This window comes from Dreissena polymorpha, chromosome 6, assembly GCF_020536995.1.
Source record: "Dreissena polymorpha isolate Duluth1 chromosome 6, UMN_Dpol_1.0, whole genome shotgun sequence".
NCBI classification, from domain to species: Eukaryota; Metazoa; Mollusca; class Bivalvia; order Myida; family Dreissenidae; genus Dreissena; species Dreissena polymorpha.
In genome coordinates, this window is record NC_068360.1 from 63,483,035 (window position 1) to 63,506,728 (window position 23,694).

At 33.5% G+C, this 23,694-nt stretch overlaps 1 protein-coding gene across 1 annotated transcript in view; it reads right to left on the reverse strand.

The window, feature by feature from the left end:
* The window catches only part of LOC127835738 (A disintegrin and metalloproteinase with thrombospondin motifs 18-like), a 139,060-nt gene that overhangs the window by 113,060 nt on the left and 2,306 nt on the right, over nucleotides 1–23,694 (reverse strand). Inside the window, exons 2-16 of the mRNA XM_052362175.1 lie at nucleotides 17,343–17,400; nucleotides 16,994–17,060; nucleotides 15,295–15,517; nucleotides 13,669–13,816; nucleotides 12,974–13,128; nucleotides 10,691–10,777; nucleotides 9,816–9,925; nucleotides 9,025–9,153; nucleotides 8,654–8,770; nucleotides 6,420–6,499; nucleotides 6,051–6,133; nucleotides 5,360–5,470; nucleotides 1,340–1,521; nucleotides 983–1,043; nucleotides 364–514 (exon numbers count right to left, since the gene is read on the reverse strand). Coding sequence (XP_052218135.1) covers nucleotides 364–514; nucleotides 983–1,043; nucleotides 1,340–1,521; nucleotides 5,360–5,470; nucleotides 6,051–6,133; nucleotides 6,420–6,499; nucleotides 8,654–8,770; nucleotides 9,025–9,153; nucleotides 9,816–9,925; nucleotides 10,691–10,777; nucleotides 12,974–13,128; nucleotides 13,669–13,816; nucleotides 15,295–15,517; nucleotides 16,994–17,060; nucleotides 17,343–17,400 — 1,762 coding nt within the window. The remainder of the gene's footprint in view (nucleotides 1–363; nucleotides 515–982; nucleotides 1,044–1,339; nucleotides 1,522–5,359; nucleotides 5,471–6,050; nucleotides 6,134–6,419; nucleotides 6,500–8,653; nucleotides 8,771–9,024; nucleotides 9,154–9,815; nucleotides 9,926–10,690; nucleotides 10,778–12,973; nucleotides 13,129–13,668; nucleotides 13,817–15,294; nucleotides 15,518–16,993; nucleotides 17,061–17,342; nucleotides 17,401–23,694) is intronic.

Below are 23,694 nucleotides of genomic sequence, written 5' to 3' on the forward strand. Positions count from 1 at the left end.
GTTTAGAAGATATAAATATTATTTTTTTTTAATACAAGCATTTACTTTATAATTATATTTTTCATTGATTATTCAACAATAAATTTCATATTCCACAACTATCGGTCATTTGTGCTACAAATTTTCCTTAAATGAAACATTATTGAATTAGTTAAAATCCCTCACGCTTATTTAAACGATTACATGTGAGAACTTGCAACGAACTATGTCAACCATCCATATAGAGCAGTTATAACAATGTGGGAGCAAGATAAGGGTACAGTTGTATATTTACAAGCAATCATCAAATGGTAATATGCGTGACGAATATGTTACTTAGATGATTCATGGATATAATCAAAATAAATTAATTTTCTTACTAACCATATCTATTAAATTGTTCCCCGCTGTCAAGGAAGACGGAAGCATTTAAACCAAGTTTTTCGTAAATGTTGTTGGCCTTCAATGTTGCGCATGTCTCTGATGCGCGCGCAATTTTCAATTCACTCTCAACATCCGGGTCGTTATCACACGGCTACAATACATTAATATATTAAAGTACCAATGTATAGACTCAAAAAATAGCAGGATATAAGTGTATGGTTATATTAACATCTGGTAGTTTTCTATGTAGGGCAAGTAATCATTTACCTATGTAATACAATATGAAACACAACATCAAACGAATCGATCCGAACTGGGCTCCCTATGTTGTTTAAGCCGTGTGAACGTCGCACAAAAAAGCGCCTCTTAATGTGTAGTCCTTAGTTATAAATCATGTAGGCAGCTGGATTCTTTTAGAATATGTAGGTAGTAGGTAGTGAAAAGGTAGAATGTACTTGAATATGGACGAAATGTTTCACAAAAATGGCACTCTAAATTGGAATAGGAATACTTTTCAAGCAAATATTCGCATGTCTCATGCTTATTTAGGTTGGGCTGGTTTTACTTTTATAAATATGAAAAAAACATGTGTTTTAAACAATATTATGACGGCACTTACCTGGGTATTACATACAAATGACTCATATTCATTTCCCGCGCACCATGCACTGTTCTTTGGCCTAAAATATGAGAACTTGATGACAAACTTAACACTGACCACCACGGTTCAATTACTCATTCACACAATTTACGAACATTATCAATCACATAAAAAATAATAGAAAATTTATTTAATTTGTTTGTCTTTTTAAAATGAACACAAAAAATTACCATGTGCAGTGCATAAATATATATAACACTTTAACATACATCAATATACATATATTCATTTAAGGCATCAGTCATGTAATTGTTTCTTGTCTGCATACAATTGTTAGTCATAATAAAAATCGTCTCGATACTCTGTGCCGCATACTTTGGATTGCTGCACGTCCTTCTCCTATAAGAGATGCCCGTTCCACACGTGCGACTGCATGTCGTGTTGGGTCCCCAGTCAGACCATCCGCCCGGAACCACTTCGAATAAGGAGAAGTCAAGACCGGTATTGTTCCAGTGTATGCACCGAGGTACCCCATCTACCAGCTGGGTGGAGCAGACCTGATTGCACATTGAAATGGATATATTTATAGATTAAAACAATTCTAAATTTCTGTGCGATTGTCAGTATTTATGATATTTAAGTGGTAAAGTAAAAAATGTGTGTGTACAACATTAAACGCGGTACGAGAGACAATTGAGTCGGATTCCCTCGACAGGAATTCTTGAGACAGACAAACATCGAAATTATAGTAAAAATATGTAAATGATGTGTGACCTTCGATCGTGTATAGAATCAATCTTGATCAGCAGACGATGTATTGCCTATCTTACGGAGGAGTCGGGCGATAGCCGATGTATCACGATTGTTATAGAACGGTAGTTGTAAAAAAGTATCATATATGCTTATGACTGAACATAAATTTAAAAATACTTAAAGCTGGTTTCATAATAAACTAAATATTTATGACGTCAAAAAGCATATATGAAGGTTTCTTCCCAAGGTTATTTAACGAGCACTAGATCAGACACATGTGCATAGGGTTTCAAGCCGATCAAATAAAAATACAGATTTCCTTTACAATAATATCACTTAACAGTAGAGCCAATATGTATGTATGTAGCCATTTTAAGTTTAAAATGCTTTGAAATAAAATAAAATGTCATATTTATGTTGAGTAAAGTAAGCTTTTTTAAAAAGAAAATAAGGTTAGAATTATGTAAATATTTTTACAATTGTTAAATTGTACGCATAACATTGTGTGATCACTTAGCATTAACCTCATCCACGTTAAATTCTAACAAAATATGCTCACTAAATATGTTAATTTCCTGTTTATTCAGACCAACCGTACTTTAAAATGATGTGTGGTTTGTGTGTACTTCAACACATGTTGTTATTTCATATGTATATAAATGTCGATGCGCCTCAAATGCATATGTAAAAATAAACTATTATGTTCTGTTCTGTTCTTTTCGGTATTACTACATTTTACACGTAATACATGAGACCAATGCATGTTCTGACATGTTCAACGTAATACTATGTAAACCGGCGTTGAAATTAATGGCGATGTCATTATCGTCCTAAATAAACAACAGTAGGACTACGAGGAATGGTTACCTACATTTTCGCATAACTTTTTTTTCAAAAACAAAACAACTTCTTAAACATGGTATTTTTCGTACAACAAAACCCATATGTAGTTTAATTAATACGATTGTATAAAACATTTGATAGATCTGACAAGGAGAAATTAAATGATCCAGTGATGCAGAGGTAATTCAAGCACACATAGGTGGCAAGTTTGCAGCCCAAAACATCTCAGACAATGACATCGAGACCATTACCAACAACACCAAGGTTGTCCTACTGTCATCGGCAAAAGAAGTGCTTGTGATAGAGAGAAGGAGGAAAAAGTCCTGGGTGACGACCGAATTTATGGACCTATGTGACAAAAGAAGAGATCTTATGCATGAGAAGTACACCTGCCTGGACTCTAAGGCCAATTACGAGCAAGCGAACATGGAGGTATGGAAGACGATGGCAGGGGCCAAGAAATAATGGATTTAGGAACAATATATCATCATCAAAAAAGAGATGACCGCAGGCAGAAGTAAGAAGTTATACAACACCTTAAAGACCCTCATGAAGACCAGTAAGCCCAAGGCCATTGTTATATCAGACGCTGACGTAAATCACCTTACCGAGAGTGCCGCAGTCCTTAACAGATGGACTGAATACTGCACTGACCTCTACAATACCCGCTTCAATGGTACTCCAGTCTCCTTAAGAACGATCATAGACCAGAAGTGGACGACGAAAGTCCGGAGACAGTGCGTAGTCCTAAGGCAAGAAAATCTCCGGGAGTGGACAACGTCCCTTCCGAGCTGATTAAGTGTCGCCCCTATGGCACAAGATCTGGGAGTAGAAAAAGTGGCCAACAGTGTGGACCCAGTCACTGGCGATACCCCTACAGAAAACGAGCAACCTCAAGTTGTGCAAAAAACAACCTAACCATCAGCCTCATCAGTGATCCCAGCAAAATCATGCTGCGCATTATCCTTTATCAATTGAAAAGTAAGGCCGAGGAACTGCTGATCGAAGAGCAGGCTGGATTCAAAGCTTGGCGGAGCACAGTTGAACAGATCGTTATCTGCAGGATCATCACTGATAAACATCTGCACCACCAGTCTTTCACAACTTCATTGACTTAAAGAAAGCTACCGACCCCGTATGGCATGAAAGCCTATGGCATGTTATGAGAGTATTCAACATTGACGATGGGATGGTGCAAGTCATTCACAAACTCTCAAGAATCGCTAGCAGCGCAGTTCTTCTCAAAGGACAGCAGGGGGACATCTTCAAGACATCAATGGGCGTCCGTCAGGGATGTGTGCTCTCTCCCGTCTTGTTCAACCTTTTTCTTGAAAAGATAATGAAGGAGACTCGCCATGACCACCTCACCTATATCTCGATTGGTGGAAGACCCATCTCCAACTTGAGGTTCGATGATGACATTGACCCCATTGGTGGCGCCAGCAGTGAACTTCAAGATCTCACCAACAGACTGTATGAATGAGCAAGAGCATACGGATTGGAGGTCAGCAAGGAGAAGTCGAAGATCATGGTGAACAGCATGACCAACACCAGTGCAGAAATCGCCATGAACGGCGAGAAGCTAGAAGGAATGACCAGCTTCAAGTACTTGAGTGCAACCCTGTCCAAAGATGGTACCAGTACCGCTGTGGTCCGAATAATAAATGCCATGACGACTGCAGCGATGGCCAGAATGAGCACGTTGTTAACAAGCTGTTTCATCAGCTTCCCCACCATGTACAGGCTCTTTAAGTCTATCGTAGTCCCCATACTACTCTACGGCTGCGAGACACTGATGTTTCACGCGGACACAGAACGCAGGATACAGGTATTTGAACATAATTGTCTCCAAAGACTGCTCCGCATCTCCTACACGGAGAACAAGACCAAGATCAGCTGGAGAGTATTATAAAGGTTTAAGCATTAACAAGTCTTGAAAAGTCGTACAACACAACCAAAATATAAGTATACATAGCACATACAGTTCGTTTATAATTATACATTATTCATTTAATGAATATTTCGGTGAACAATTCTTCCGTACGCAAACCTTGTTTGTTTTTTGCATTCATAGACGCACTCTTTTTTTGACGGAAAATCTTATTTTGGATGTGTTCATATCCCAACCATTTTATTCATAAAGGTTTGATGCCAATACTATGACGCATGATGACTCCAAGGTGTTTGTGAAGTCAATTACAAAATGTACAATTGTTACAAGTGATAACAAGTGATTGACGATGCTAATAGAAGATATAATATGTATCATATGATATGTTTGCCTATTTATTTGAAAAATAGCAGATATGTCTTCCATGTTTGAGTTTAATTTTTCACGTACTAAATAAAACATAAAACGAGTTATATATATGCACACAAAGCACAAGGGCATACATATCCAAAGTTATCTACTTCCCAACTCGATAAGTGCAGCCTTGAATGTGATGTTTGTGTAGATTCAATTTAATAGTTGTTTATGTCTGTGAATGACTATAGTAAGCTGATTATAACAGTAACAACAAACATTTTGGGAAATACGTTATGTCCTATAACAAAGGTCGACTTCACGGTTTTAACTTAATTTTAACTGTTATTATTTTTAATAATATGCGAATGTTATCCCCAACAGTTATTGTCATACATTAAACCAATTTCGAAAGTTCGGATTGCAGTAAACTTAATTATATCTGAGGTCGATTTGCATGTTAACATCGCAGGAAATATAGGTCAACTCACGTTCAATGTCTATTCCTAAAAGATTCGTATTTTAATAAGTCAAGTTTATGATAAATCTCTTACCATTTCAGGACCACAGTAGCTACCATCGGTGGGTGTGAGGTAGTTGAACATGATGCCGTAGTCCGTGGAACTGACATTCATATTGATACACGAATGCAAGTAGCACGATCCCTGTAACGAAGTAAAACATGTAAAATATGTGTACATGGACATGGAGCTAAACGCTAGCTTAAATGTGATGCTTTCATTCTTCATTACGAAAGTCATTTGGCCAATCAACACTGGAGACAGAATCACGTGGCAGTAGTATTGGGCGCTAAAAATAATGTACCAATCATCGTTTAGTTATCATTTTATTTGCATTTTGTATTTATGTTACAATATTACACAAAATCCACATTTTATAAACCATCAATACAATATTTCAACAGTTAAATAAGCTTTAATGCGAAAATGCATTTCAGCGCATCTTCGATATTAAGAATAAGCCTTGTTTGTTGTTAGAAAAAATACTCAATCGGCCATATACCGTTCAGAGCACGTCTTCAGGTTGATAGAGAGAGAATTTATTTAAAATCTAACTTATTCTAATATAACTAATTCATTTTGCGCTTCTATTTATCCATATTTTATTTTTACCGATTTTCTGATATCCGTTATTTCATGTCATTTTGTGTATTTCAACAACGGTTTTCAAGTTTTAACAATTAAATAAACTCGGTCAAGGTGGTTAAATAAAAGCATATTGTACCATATTTTCTAATGGGAATTTCCTGAATCTGTATCCGAGGCCGTGCTTAAATTCGCATATCTCGTCGTCAGTGTATATCATTCCTACAAAACCAGTTTGGAAAAGAAATAAAATGTGTTGTAATACATTAGTGATCATTATAGTGCTAGCCTCTATGGTTCATACATTGACAATTGAATTGCATTTGCCACAAAGTTATACAGCGTTCATATGCTTACACAACAGTAAACATTCCTTTATATAATACAGATGAAGCGAAGAAACTTATTAGTATATAAGCAAACTCTTTTTATAAATAAGCACTGTTCATATCTCCGCAAAATACGCATACCCCTTGAATAGAAAGGGATAGTTTTTCTACAGTCTAACCTGGCCATATCTCTGACAGTTCCATTACGAGGGGTGATGCAACATTTGTTGTAGTAAGACAGCCAGACTGAGCAGTATTCCTGAATAATAAAATAAATACTTTCTTTTTTATGAAATTAATAGAGCCTTGTGTTTTAACCAGAGGCTTTACTTTTATGATGCAGTTGTAAAAAAAGAATATCATTTACAGAGGGGTATTCACGTGATAGCTAATATGGCGACGAACATGCCGAAACAGTTATTTTCCGCCGTTGTATACTCTTTTTACTTTTATCAATTTTATAAATACCGTTCGCTTTCCAGCCATATCAGTAAGAAAGCTACTAGTGTTTAATTCGTATTAATATTCGCTCTAGCTCCCGACTTTACTCGAAGTGAAATATCTTAGCGGGATGGCCTAATAACAGCTCCACTAAGAAAATTTGCGAGAAGTAAAGTCGAGATATAAAGCGATTTTTAAACGAAATAAACGCTAATCACTTTATGACTGATATGGCTATATATAACAAAGATTACGTTGTTTTGTTATGGCCAGTCGTTGTTCCAAACGTTTATTCTGATCTAAAAATGAAGTCTTATCGAACAATATGTATTGTAAACAGACCAGAACTGTCCCTTGGTGTAGTGTGAAATTTCTGATTTGTTTGTTGTGGCCTGTTTGTACTTGTGGTAAAGTCTACATGTTGTTGCACACAACGCGTATTGCACGTTTATGTACTGACAGTTACAAGCGTGGACAAACAGTGATAGCATTCATCCCGAGTTATGCGTAAAACACTGGACAGTAACGGCAAAATCATATTTAATGGACTATGTACAGAGTTTCATAGTTTTGGAAAAGAGACATATAAAATAAATCTAAAATTATAAGAAATGCAGATTTAAAGTTTTATGAAAATGCGAACTGACCGAGATTCGAACACGGGACAATACGAAGACAGACGGGACAATACGACAGACAGACATATACATATCTACATAATTTTAACTGGAACAAACAAATGGCTTTAAAATATTTAAATACAAATAGCTTTTAATACTTTACCCGTTAGATGCCAACATGTGAACGAGACCATTTTGGATGCCAAACGCTCATATTAAATATTAATGAAAGTTTAACAATGGTTAAAAGTAGAGATATTATTACATGTACGCAACAACAAAATTTGCTATATATAATTTATACTGAACTGACTTGTCTGCGCATATGCAAACGAAAGGCGCAATTGCGACGTCAATATCATGGTCTTGTATAAGCGACACATGTTTAGTATAGATCACACAAATAGGGTATTATCGTCATCGTTTTGTCTTTATCGCCTCGTATTGGTATTATCGTAATCTCGCGACCTAATTTATTGACATGGCAAGGTGTTTTCGCCCATCTGTCTTTGTAAATCAAACGTCGTTAGTGCGAAATCTCGTTGCGATGTTACAAGATTACGATGCAAATCATGTTGCGATAATACGAAGCGAGATTGCGAAATCACCACGCGAGATTTCGAGAATACGGTGCGAGATCGTGATATTAATATAAAGTTCTCGCATCTTGTTCTTGTATTTGAGTGCTTTGAAAAAGCAAGGTCGAGAATGCGGAGCCAAAAGGCAAATACACAAGATTACGATATGATATCGCTTTCTTATTATAGCGATCAGATCAAGAATTATGAACTCTCAACTTTGCATCATGTTCCTGCATCATGATTTTTCTCCCAAATATAACTGCTCTCGTTTTCGCCATTATGATAAAGTTGTCGACAATCCGAAATAACGAGTGGCACTAACGGAACAACGTAAAAGATACCCATCAATAGTCGAAACAATCTGTGCGGGTGTGCTAGAAAAAGGTATTTAGGCTTCAATGGTGATGACATCACAATACACATAATAAAAGTGTGACATTCCGTCACAAACTAGCTGAATAAGTATAAGTATATTCAATAACAATGGTATAACTATGATATATGTATAGCCGTAAAATAAATTGAGTAATGTGTTTGTCCTTTATTCAATTAAAAACATACGAAAAAGCACACGTTTCTATTAAATGTACTTTAATTTGAGAAAATAATTAGTAATATAGTGACAACACACACTACGCGCGCACAATTATTATAACTCGACACGGGCTGGTCTAATGCATAGGAATCAGAAGGGGCTTCAACCATTTAAAGATATTCTTTTTTTTCAATGTAGCCCAGCCCTAAAACACAGATGTGAATACAGAAACCTACCGCAGAAGTGTCTTCATGCTGTTGACGCTGCACGTGCTCCAACCAGCAGTCTTGCTACCCATGATGCCATCGTTGGGGTGTGGACACCCTACGTCACCGTCGTGATACATGTTCATACTGTAGTAGAGAAAGGCATATGTATAAAACAACACATCGAGCTATCACTGACACTGATAAATACTCCACAAAGCGATTCGATACCCACTCAAATTCACATTATTACGAACAACTTAATGAAACATTCTTTTTCTATCATTTTGTTTCAGTTAGTTTAGTTTCAATAAAGAATATTTCCAAACAGCGATGCTAGCTATTACATTTAGGTAATTTACCCAAATTACTTGTAGACCCAATACGTTTTATAGTCATACCAGTGACCAAGTTCGTGGGCGGAAGTGACGTATTCTGTCACACCAGTGTCCGTAGAAACTGCACATTTATAAACATCGCTGCATATTTTGCCTTGGTACGCCTTTCCTGCCACATCTGTGCCCGTGATGCTGCGAGTATAGATAGACCATGATAATACACGATGGATATATGTATGTGTGCGATGTGTGATTAAATACATATGAAATAAGGTGTAATTTACATATAAAAACGAATCGCACGTTTTGTAATTATAGAAATCACATTTTATCATTCACAATAATGATTGCAAAAGATGATCATTTGAAGTCGTTCTGTATATAAATGTAATACCCGTCTGTTGTTTATGAAATGTTGTGAAGCAGTGGCCGGTATTATTAAAAGACTCGCGTAACGTACCCACTATTTCTTGTTTCATATCACTTTTATCACCTACATGTAACGAAATGTACACCAATTACGGTAAACCCGAAGAGTTTTTTCGTCAGGGAATTTTCATATTGAAACAACATTATGAATGGATAAGCTATCAAATATTTGAGTCGACAACTTTGGTTATTACGACAAGTTATCTTATATTTTTGCACTGACAACTTTGTTGTCCCAAGGTCTGTGAATGCTTCAAACGATAATATACACGATAGCCATTAGTGACTTATTTCGTCTACAGGTTCGATTTGAATTAAGGTAGATATATTGGTAATAAAACGAATTCATGGTAGTGTTTTAAAAACAACATGTGTTTTCAATATAACGCATTACCGTCGAACAAAATAATAACATTTTCACATACCCAGTGTACAAATGTATATGGTCATACTCCATATATAGGTTGTTAGAATTTGTGCCGCTGCATACACTTATCAATGTGTCTCCTAGTGTTTTACTTGGGCTGTACCAAGCCTGAAAACGACAAGATACAAGTAACCGCTTGATACAGCGCCGTAAACAATGGAACAAACATATTTAAATTAAGCATTCTCTAATGCGAAATCGTATGGCTTCAAGAGTTTGATATTTAAGTAGTAACGACACATTTAAGTCATAGATCTAGTTCAGAAACATTTCTGTTTTGCGGTTAACGGAAAAACTGTGTTAAATATAATATTTTTGTGGAAGGAACTATCAATTGCACTGAAAATATTATATGTTATATTTAAAAATGCAGTGAAAAGTCGAAATTTTTGTCAAAAATAAATTCACGTTCCTTTAAATGGCCATGCATGCATGAAACATATCGAAAACGCTATACCTACTTACAATGACGCACACATTGGAACATTTGTTTAAAAAAATGAAACAAAATGTTATGATGTCTTTTAACATACACTTGATTACGTCTCAATACACAGATGTGCTGTAAAAGTTTATTGTTTACTTATTTGTTATACTCGTCGTTTTAGTTAAAGTATATTATCACATGTGGTCAATAGAATTCGATCATTAACCGAAATTTAAACATATCATCTTTTTATCATCTATTAACAACTAGATAGAAAATGGAAACATTAATCTTGTCACTAAGTCCTATGCAATAAATTTAACGTATAGAACACTCATAAAGCTCATCAAATATGCATGGTAACGTAGTATTTTGAAACTGTATACTAAAGCGCGGCTACATTTCACTGCATACCCTCATTCCGACGATTAACATATAACAAATACCGGGTTTTTTCTCCAGAAGACGATTTCTTTGATCTCTAGAACTACCTTATACCCCAGCACATTTGCCTTCCCCCATTCGGCTTGGACCTACATTATAAAAGTAATAAATATCGAATAAACTTTATAATTTAACTATTCATTATCAACACACCTACTCAAATTGCCGTAATAAAATGACCTACTTAATTTAAATAATCGTTATCAAATATATATTTTTTTTAAATGGGTAAGCATTAGCAAAGGACCTACACAATAGAAGTAATCAACAAACCCACAGATAATTATGAAGTTATAATTTGAATGGGCCTACACAATTTTACTTATTATTATCAATATTGGACATTATGTGTCTCTTACAAAGCCTACTGCTAATTAATCGATGCATTTTTAACCGTAACTGAAAATGGTTTGTGTGGGAATAAAATAACCACTACGTACCAAAAGATCTCATTGGAGAGTCTTATTGCTACACTGATAAACAATATGTTTTTAGTATAATCTTATTTATGCTATTAAATTAAAGAAGCAAATGTTGCCGTTTATTAATAACATTCATCAGCAAGTGCTTTGTTAAGTAAAAAATGTAAATTAAAAACGAAATATATTAACATTTTACTACCGCATTTAGTTCGTAAGATGAATTAATAGATACTTCCTGTTATAAAAGAAAAAAAACGCTAAATAGTGCAATCCGATTCTTTGCGTCGACAAATATGTAAGAAATTAACCCTGCATTCATTAGTCGATCAGGAAAACTTAAAAACAATGTTAAAACAAAGTCACCTGAAAACTGTGGAATAAAATGCCCTTATGTTTGCTTTAAGGAAACATTATAACAATATGTTTTCTCTAGAGCGTTTAACTAGGAACCGATACACATGACATATGTGAAGATCCATAAGTATTTAATTGTAATACATACCATTCGATGAATCATATTAAACAAACACATACATACTTTAAAAAGGTCATTTAAATCGACAAGTGTTCTGTGTCTTTATTATATTTAAATATAAATGATTGTATGCGTGTTAAAGAGACAGTAAATGGTATACTATGACATAATACTGTATAATACACCATGTTTATGACTCTTTTTGAGGACACACTTCTTTGTTTCAACGTATGTAGTAATAACAACCAACTTAATATGTGGACTCGTGTACGGCTTCAAGCATGACCAATTTCCTTACAGTTAGAATGCGGTACTTTAAACATATTTTATTTTCAGATAATGACATTATACACATATATACATTGGTCCATACATACAAAATGGAAAAAGGGTTAGACCTGAAGTTCTTCAACATTATCGGGGGTCCTTCCCTTGCGATAGTTTTAACATATTGTAATGGTGACAGATTTACAAAAATATTAATCATGTCATTTACACAGCATACACTTGGGAACATAAATCTCAATAATTATATTTATTATATGATGACATCAGTACTAGTAATTATAACAGTTGTTACAAAAAATAGTAATAGTAACAATAATAATTAATCAAAAATATAATAATGATTGTAAAGAAAATAAACATATAACTTATACAAAAAAGGATATTAATAATGATAATAATACATATAGTAATAAAGATAGTAATAAAGATAGTAATAAGTCCTGTCCAGCAAAATGGAAAAAAGTAGCTAAGCAATGAATCGCTTTGTCGTAATAATATATTTTTTAACTTATTTTCATTATTTAGTGAAGGCTACCATAGAGGAGCACCTCACAATTAAGCGGATGAAACGATCTTAGCGCAGTGAATAGAGCTATTCGCTGCAAATGGTATGTATGGCAATGAAAGAAGTAATGCTCCGCATTTTCAGCATCATTTCCGCACGCACATAGGGGAGTTTTTTTTAATGATTAATGAATAAGTCTGAGTTTAGGTTGCTGCAATTATTTCTTAAACGCGCATGTAGAATTGATGAGTGTCTATCCCCAATGTAAAAGTATGGGGGATTATCTTCGCATAAATTAAATAATTGTTTCAATGAAGTTTTAAATTTCGGTATTTTCGGTAAATTGCGGTAAGCCGAATTCGAATAGCAATTTATAGTGATATTGCCCTACATGTTTAAGACAATTGCAAACATATTGCATGTATAAACTAAGCAGGATTTCTTACCTCGTGTTTCATCGAGTTTAACCAAGCTTATTTTAATACTAATGTCAAATTATCTTAAGCTGCGGTACGTATAAATGAATATGGTTTGTGTACGAGTAACTTACATGATATATTGGAAATAAGTGCATTGGAAAAATAGTTATACTTACTCCTGACCATTTCAATTGCATAAGGTTCGTTAGTTGTGCATTTGAGGTGTACCCTGCCTTGGCCATTCTGGTAATATATAACTCATCCAGAATAAGAACAGTCTCGATTGTTAGGTTTTGTGTTGTCTCCCGTCGCGCTCGAATATGGGCACGGTCTTAATTAAAACAAACATACACTAGATAATATCATTTGTTCGTGTTTATATGATAGAGAAGGTACATGATGTATCCTCACATAAATACAAATGATTCGTTTTGTATTACTGTCGTGTTTTGAGATTTGAAGCTTTCTCATTTAAATATTCGTACATAGTTGTACATGCACGCGTTTAGTTTCGGGAGGGGGATGCTGCGCATATAATTTGCGTACAACTGGCGTACACTTGAATAAATTTGTTATCATTTTATGTTCATAGTTGATGTTATGTAAAAACAGTAGTGGATACAAACAAGAATTACTCTCCCGATGATGTTTCTTGTGTTGAATTCTTTGCGATGTTGTCAAGAATTCTATTTTCTCGTCACAGTAATGTTGATAACTCCGAATAAAATGAAAACATATATCATCAGTCTGTGTACACTACTTTTGACATGCTAAAGAATCAACACCTAAATACCTTAATGGTCGCCCATTAGAAGGTACAATGTCGACGCAAAAAAACAACGAATTAAATGCGTTATGAAAGTAGTTATACCCTTCCGCCCGTCGACCTCTCTTGCCGTTAACTGCCTTTCTGTCTTAGATACTAAGATTTCCATATGCGCTGCAGTTTTGTCAAGTGCCGTCAGAACTGGACCATTGTGTATTGTGTAAGACCAGTTACCGTATTCAAACCATCCGATCTGAAAGCAGCAAACTGTTTTTGATATTTGCCGCATAAATATGCCGTACCCTACATGCTATCAAACATGAGCAAAACATATAGGTAACGACACGATATGTTTAAACAAATATTAGCCATCATTATTAAAATCATTTTGATATAGTTGGACATTATGGATACTTTCGTGAACATTGTTCTTCTTATACAAATCTGACTTTAATAGCGTGATACTGACGGCATATGTCTAGATGACAATTTTGGGCAGTGAACTTTTCTTAAACGGACAGTGGCATTATTACTGTTCAGGCTAAACACACGAACAAAGAAGTTGTACATAAACGTATGTTGTTGTTAAGAAAATAAGCATGACCTGTTAAATATATTATATGGACACTCAAAATATATGTTTGCAAATCAAATTATATTAAACAGATACAGATATATTCGATTTCATTATTACGAACGTAAAATTTGACTTAACTGCTCTAGCATTGTGTAAGCGGATCATCCCAAAGGTAAAATTTTATTTTCGCCGCATGATGTTTAATGTTTCACTTACACATACACCTCTCCACCGCAACTTTGCTAAATAATTGCAACTTTCATGAGGGTCGAATAACCGTCACGATTAGAATCAAATTTACTGTCGCAATACAAAAGGTGATCATATTTAAGTATAAAGAGTTGTTTGTAAAAGGATTTGCCATGTCATTCGGTATGCCTTACACAACTAATATTTGATCAGTTAACCTAAAGTTACCTTAAGCGTAACAAAACGCCTCAGTTTATTACACGAGACGCCTATTAACGTTTTTTATTGCAGGACAACAAAACAACTTCATTCGATTCATGCCTTATGCACGCTATATAAAAAAGAAGCTACATAATGCTTGAAATGTAATCAAGTGTTTAGTGTTTAGACTTTGTATCGCGGTCAAGCATGATTGTACCTTCCCTGTTATTTTTTTGCTATTTCACCTGGATATTACCGACGCCAGGAAATTAAATATTGTACGAGTTACTTTAAAGCCCATAAACACTCAAAACCAACAAAAAATGTGTACATTAGTTCGAAAAATAAAGTTAACACATAAAACAGCCAATGCTCCTATTAGCAATGGCCACAATTTCAACGATAGACATAGATTTAACAAGAGTTAACAATATACAAAAGGCTCTTTTTGCGAGATTATATTATATTTAATATATGTTCATGTACCAAGTTTGTGTTCATGTGTCGTATGAATAGATATTGCGGGAAATTAAAAAAGAATAATTATATTTTGCCACACAAAAAATAACGAGCTTTTTGTATCTCGATAAATCTATGTTACCATACCAAATCTAGCGATAACTGTTTTGGCGTTTGTTATAAGGAACACTGATTTTGTATGGGTTAATTTTATTTTACGAAATATTGTGCGAAATATTTGTTAATTTTAAATATTATGTTACTTTAACGTATAGCTATTTCGTTCCACCAGTAGCAAATCTTACCAATTTATCGCATAAAGAAATATGTATCCTGTCATAGTCATTATTCTCCAGGTGCCCGACTATTACGCAATCTGTCACGTGACTGATAGGTGTGGCTGGGACGATCGTGTCTTGCATCCACGCGGTCACACGGGTGTTTGCTTTTATTGGAGACCGTAGGTCACTCATGAGATACGTCAAAGATTCTTCTCCAATTTGAACAGTTACTGCCGACAATGATGAGCTGAAAATAGTAAGCGTTATAAAACATGCATGCAGAAATAACCCTTAGATATTAACTAGATCACCACTAAAATAGGCTTGCACATGTGACATGTGTCTATAAAAATAATGTATGTACACCTAAACATATTCGGAAAACAGGTGTGATCGTTCGTTTAATACCGTTATGTCTTTATATCGCTCATGACAGTATCGACTTTCCACTTAACTAAATAAAAAGAATCTATGCGAAATAAAAGGACAGTTTTTCTTTTATTCATTATACCAACAACTGAAGGGTTATTTCAGTCACAACAAAATCATATGAAATCATGAAAGCAACGTTAAAATAAATAGTTATAAAATGGACGTAATGAGAAAAAACATAAATGCATAATATGACTATGTTTCCAACAATACAAACATGATTCGTATATGAACATTATTTAAATTGTTTTCAAAACTAATCGATAGTTACCGCCTGCGCATGTATACGAAACAAACACAAATAAAATCAATTCGCTCTTTTAAATAAATGATGAAAATAAAAACTTATTAGTAAATGAATTAATAATTGTATATACCATTGTTGGGTGATTCATCTCTTCATTATTTTTTAAGTAAAATATCTATTTCATGACAATAAAACTGAAATTTAACTAAATAGAAATTTCAGAATGAAGTTGATGTACTAAATAGCAAATAGCAATCAAACTAGAAATAAAGTCACTTATAGAAATACAAGCGGATACTTTATTCTACGATAAGCCAAATCAAACAACACTTTGTCACATTCAAATTAAGAGGCAATTACTACAGAGTATATAGGTACATAATCCGCATATGTCAGTTCCACTAAATTGGTGCGATCATTCAAACGTTAAGATAATAAAATTAAAGCATGAGTATTTAAAATTGAAAAAAGGCCATGGGGCTTGATGTTTTTGTGTTGTTGTTATTGTGTACATTAACAATAATTTTGTACGTGTTTCATTATTCTTTAATCGCTAACATGATATGAATCATACTCATAGGTTCATAGCAATCAGTCCTAAATTCATAAATATTCAAGGCCAAAATATTTTCAGTAAATACAAGTAAATAAGTATGTATATGTTATGAAATCAATTCAGATTTACCTGTCAACTCATAGTGTATGTTTTTGTATAAATCATTATTCAGAATCAGGAAGGAACTTGAAACGTTACTATTGAAATGATACTTTAATTGTTCAAATGATGTATTGCTTGAGTAATATGTACGAGCATTTTATTCAGTGATATTGTATGCCCATTAACGATTGAACGTAGATATTATGATATTTGTTTACATATCGCATTAAACATCATAACAATAAATTGTTAAATTAGATATTAATTGTTAAGTGCTAACCAAGGCATTCCACAACAGGAAAAAATATGTGTAATCAATGCAATATCTCAATCAAGCATGACAATAAAATATTATTTAATTTTAATAAACCTCTATTGGTTGGTACCTGTTTTCTGTGTTGATTCTGTCATGCACCATAATGATCTTGACGCATTCGTGATTCGGCAATTTAGCTGTAATTCCAAATAATAGGACTTGCTTATTCATCTAAGATTTAATGAAACTGGGATATGCAACGCGTCATGTCGATCAGACGTTCACGATACACACTATTAAATATTGATCTAGATTGGTGGTACTATTCCGTGTTCATTATTTGTTTTCAATCTGGGGTAAGAACCTGTCCATTATTTAATTCTATATAATTATGATTATCATATTCAGTCTAAATAAGATATAAAACAATAACAATTGTTCGTGTGAAGGTCTAGTGACAACGTAATGCATTAACGTACCTTTCTCTCCATATGGACAGGTATGAGAGGAATCACGATAAAATCCCGAGGGTAAAGCCTGAAACCATATATAAGCCTTTATAAATCTAATGCAAATATCTCGAAAACCATTTGGAAAGACCTCATGAAACGCAAAATTGAATTTAAGATGAATGTATCGTCCCTGATAAGCTTTAACAGACAGCAATATAGCATGACACTTGACACACGTGCTTTTCATATGACGACCATTTATATCTTTCAATGTAGCCTCATTTGAAGTCTTAACAAGCATCACCAAAATTCTTTACGACTGCTATATGATGACAGTAGTTCGCTATTAAAAAAAAACGCCCTTCGGCCCAACGAGGTCTTATGTTTTCCATGTCGAGTCGCCTATAGCAAAACAAATGAAGGCTCTATACAAAATGGACCATAGTTAAACACGCTGTGTCGTCTATGTCCACAGAATTTGGTAAAAAAATGGTTAAGTACCCATTGCATTACCATAGACGACGAAACATGTGCGCAGCTCACGAGTATTCTCAAATATGACCATCGCCTTCAGAAGACGTGTTAGAAGATTGACGAGAGTTTAGGTTAAGTGTTGATCATAAATAGCTTATTCATGTGTTAGTTGATCAACGGCCGTCAATCCAAAAAGAATTGCCTGCTTACACCAACTGTTATAAATTCACAAGGGATGATGACGATGAGCAAATATATATTTTAGAATTTCAACTCATCATGCAATCAAACAAAACTATGACGAAAATAACATTTACATGGTGATTTTCAATCCAAATAAAGCCTTTGGTGAAAAGAACAAGAACCTTAGTGGTTTTCCTTTTTTATGGCAATTAGTAAATCATTTGAGAAAATAAGAGTTTAAGGATATGAGTTTGTAGACTTTAACTAAAACTATTGGTTGGTATAAATGCTGCACCATGTATAACCTTTTGAAAGTTGAAAAGTGCAGCCATTTTTGTTTTGGTGCTTGTGTGAAACAATCATATTAATTTATACAAAATCTTTTTTCGTCTAATTAAATGTGTAAAATTTGAATGCTGAATGTGAATGTATGCATAAAGCGATATTGTGTCTTGTTATTATGCGTTTATCTGGAATTTTAAAGGAGTGGCGTAACCGTGAAAGATCACTAATAATTTTAATATTACTGCACATTGTTAGAATCAATTAAAATACAACGTTTTCCAGTAACGATTTACCACATTGTTTTTATTGTATCAGCAAATCAATATATTTACAAGTGTAGGATTAATACAAGATTAGGCTAGTGATTAAAAGTTTCCCACCATAAATACATTTTTTAATCTTCTCATACATTTAAGCACGAAAAGACACTTTCGTAATACACTATACATATCATGTTAAGTTTTATTTTGATTGAAGTGGTATACAGTATCCGTCAAGAGAAACAAAAACGCTTCGGGTATATTTAGGTTTTATTTGATATGCATTTAATCATATGCACTTTTTGATGCACATTGGATATTGTTACATTTAAGCATCACATTTGTGAAAGTGATATTTGACATACACACAAAAGGTCTATACAATTGTCGCGCAATGGTTACAAAAGTCATATTGCGGTTACGAGCAATTCAACAAGAAAAAAGGTTGAATGTAAAACATCAAGGTTGGGTACAAACATTTTCTCTTCTGCGTTCGATAACAACTAGTAATAAGAACACGATCTTCTTTTGAATGTCGATCATTAAAACGAACAAAGCGACTCATATGTTTTACAACCAAACCAACGATCCGTAAAAATAGAGTAGACATGACTATCATGAACAAATATGACAAAGTGAATGTAAACCAATGCTCACTACGGATTCATAAATAAGTACAGACTCATCATGCTCATATTAAATTGCAGAACATCAGAAACACATCCACTTATGTTTAATTCAAAACGTGGTTATTAGGTTCATCTCAATGTGTATTCAAGCCAGTGTAAGTTACAAATTACAAATGTAAGAATTAAGGGAGATGTGTTTGTAGACTTAAACTAAAACTATTGGCTGGTATAAATGCTGCACCATGCCTAACGTAGAGCACTCTTTTTTGAAAGTTGAAAATTGCAGCCAGTTTTGTGTGGTGCTTTTGTAAAACAAGCATATACATTTCAACATAATATATTTTTTATTTTTTAATAAATGCATACAGCGATATTGTGTCATGTTATTCTGAGTGGCGTTACCGTGACAGATCACTCATAATTTTAATATTACTACACAATATATTAATATATCGTTGTGCTTGTAAAGATTTACCACATTTGTTTGTATCAGCAAATCAATATATTTAAAAGAGTAAGATAAAAACAATATTAGGCAAGTTTGTATACGTGTGTCGCCATGAAAACCCTCTTTTTAAATAGTCTGATAAATTGAAGTGCAAAACAACGCTGACTTAATATACTCTGACTATCTTCGTAAGTTTTGTTTTCATTGAATTCGTTTACAGTATCAGACGAGGAAAAACAAAAACGCGTTAGGTATATTTAGAGATTATTCGATATGCATGAAATCATACGCACCTTTCGCTGAAAATCCGATTTTGTTACATTTAAGTATCATAGTTGTGAAAGTGATATTTGACATATACCCAAAGGAAGATGTAATTATCATGCAAAAAGGAAAACTGATTCAAAAGGACTATGCTCATGTCACGCAATGCTAACACAAGCTGCATTGCGGTAACAAACCCCCTTTGTTTACAGATTGTATCTTCTATGTATTTTAGTTATTTAGATTTGTTTACTCACATACGAAGACCATTCTATGTTTTAAATTTATTTTATAAACTCTTCAAATTGTGTGTATATATAACGCATATATGTTTTTCCAATATTCGAAAAATAATACACTTATTGCAAAAACGGTGTTAAATGGAAAAATAAATGTGTATGAAACTAATGTCCTAAAGTATCAAACCCTCAAATGTTGAGCGTACGATTGCGTTTACACTCGAGCTGTTCTATACAAGCACTTCAACGCTTACATTTTTGGCGATCTTTTGAAAAGTAAATATTAGCATAAACGATGTTTATATAAATGTTACCAATAGCAATAAACAAGAAATAGGTTTGCATGTAAAACATGAAGGTAGGGTACAGACCCTTTCTCTGCTGTGTTAAATAATAACTACTGATAAGAACACGATCTTCTTTTGATGTCGAGAATGGACACGCAAAAAAACAGCGTAGATATGACGGTCTTGAAAAATTATGACAAGTGAATTTACACCAATTCTCATTACCGAATCATAAAATAGTAAAGATGTATCATTCTTATAATATAATAATATATAATATATAATAATATAATATAATATATTGCAGAACAACAGAAACAAATTCACTTCTGTTTAATTCAAAAAGTGGTTATTTGAGTCCAGTATTAAGTTCATCGTATTCTTTATTAAACGCAATTAAATAATCCCTGCCGGATTTTCTGAGATACACCACTTAGATCATAAGTAATTAATATATTTCGTAATGTATGCATTCAATTTGGAAAACATTTAAAGAAATTTCCCTACAGAGCGTTGTTTAATGACTCATGTTGGATCAAATTGGTTCAGAAAAAGCGAGCGATTTCAATTTTTAAATATTGCTTAAGACGTGTACGTTATGAGTCGCTTAACGTTTGGTTGGCGATGATGTAATTAAATATATATTATCAAACAGAATGCATAAGAAACACAGAAAACAAGTATGCATACAATTTTTGCCGATAATAAGCATTGTCTTGTTTGACATGCTTATGCGTCGTCCTTACCTAAACTTTTGCTGGAGTGTAAATTAACATCAATGCATTGACCGTGACACCGAACAATTATAGAACATATGTTATATCGGAATTATTTTACATGTAACCCGGGATGTAAAACTTCAACTTCAACACTATAATTAAATTTAAGTAAGGTGGTGGTTTGTACCAAGGATAGCATATACTATGGTTGTTTTGTTTACATGTGATACCTAAATATACAAATACAATGACAACGCTTAATGATAAACGCTTGCCACCATATGAACGTCCCTTATTTCAGATAAGTCACCCTATACCAGACAGTGTAATACAGCACGAGGGTCATACTTGAAATAACACTGAGTGACCGCCTTGGGCTATAAAAATACGTTTTTGTCACATTTTTCAAGAGAATATAATACAGCTGACTTTTCGAAAATTTGAATGTCATTAATTTCATAAATATCCCTGTTCACAGACTCTCGCAAGCTAGGAGTTCGCTCTCTTTTCGTAGCACATTTTGTTTGCTTTGTGCATGTTAAACGCGATTAATATTGGTCATTACTAATGAGCGCATTTTATTTTAAATTAAACAATCTTTCAACGATCAGCATTAACAAAAATGCAACTTGCATTTATCAAAATTAATACCAATTACCAATTATTAAATGCTTCGCTCCGGCACGTGTTGGGCCCTGGTTTAGAAGAATTATCTTAATAAATTCTACCGCAAATAAATTTGAAGCATTTTTGTGTGTGCAACTTCTTTGATTGCTACCCCAGCTCGATATTTCGCACGTAAATTCAAACTTAACTACACTTCAATGTCATTATATGATACTGTTTGAACAATTAACGATTGTCAACAAATGCTTGTCAGTCTAACCAATATTAAACAACTTAATGCAGTTATGAATACAATGTTAAAGCGAGATTATACGATTTTGTCAAATATTAATGAATTTATATAAAATGTGTTAAAACTTATATATATATATATATATATATATATATATATATATATATATATATATATATATATATATATATATATATATATATATATATATATTTCAATATAAATTAAAATAAAAGTTAAGAAAAACATGTGTCGAAATATTCTAAATAAGCCAGATATTTAATTCTGAAATCGAAAATGGCTGTACAGTCGAATTCGCCAGCATGTAAATTATGCATGTACGATGTGAATCTAAACTTAGTTTAACGGTTCATTTTAAATTCCTGCAACGATATATATTCATACGACACACGAACACTAACTCTGGTCCTAATAAAAAGACGAATGCTTCGGTTATTGTAGGAAAATATGTACGTCACAATCGGCTCGGGCGCTAAATTGTCTTTGCTGCATTTTATGAAATTTGTCTTTAATGTTTTATTTTTCTTGCCTATTTTGTGTTTTTGTAACATATTTCATAAATATATTACAATTTAACACATATAAAAAATCGTTTTGTCTCGCTTTAACAAATGAAGTTTGCTGATCTTTCTAAAGGCTCATAATAACAAAATGAACGTTGCAAAAGTTTTCATCATCAATGACAAAAATGTTCAAACCCTGAGCACATCATATTAATCTCATTTCAAATGCACAAACATACCAGATATTGTTAGAATATTTACCATCATCGATATTTATCGGTCCATGAAAACTCAGTCTGTCTAAAACATTACGCCTCACGGTGTTAATTCTGAGCACGATAACTCAGAGTGATTGTTTATTGACTAACCAGTAACGATAAATAGAGCGGTATGTCTTATTATTGCACACGCATATTTGCATACAATGATTATTTTATTTCACTCTGAAATGAATCATCCTTACATCAACGGATACAGGTGGGTCTGTCGTTCTAGTCTTTACAACTATTAAATTATACGCGTAGGCGTATACTTGTATGACTTTCTTATTTACGGTGTGTGTCGATATCTTTTTCAAACTGTGATCTTTGGTTTCCGTCTTATTTTATTTTTTTAAAGCGATGTTTTACTTCATTGCATTTGATACTTAAAAAAGTTTACGCTCACATCAATTATATCCAAATGATTAAACTGATAATTGTTTTGCATCTGTGCTTAAACAGACTGTTTAAAACAAAAGGCGATAGCACTTTTTTTTAAGAACTATAATATGAAACGTTGATTAACAAAATACTCGGATGGTTCGTTGTGCATTAAGGTTTGTATCACCTTGTCAAGTTATTAAGTCGGATATCGTTTAAACTACTATATTTTTGCCAACGTGTTCATTTAAACAGAGACTTTGCTCATAATACATTCAACTGGTACATGGGAGTTCGATTTATCGTACACCATTCAAGATTCAACGATTCAAGAGGTTATGCTTTTCTAAATAAATAACATGAAAGCATTCAATTGCTAAGACGTGTTCAATGACGTCTTTATTAGCAATACAATCAACAGTATAATGCGCATTTAATTATTTAAAGGTGTCTCCAGACAAATATTGGATAATACACATTTCAATGAAATATGAGCCACTAATTACACATAATTAAAGGGACCTTTTAACAGACTTTGGCATGTATTGCAGTTTGTCAGTATATGCT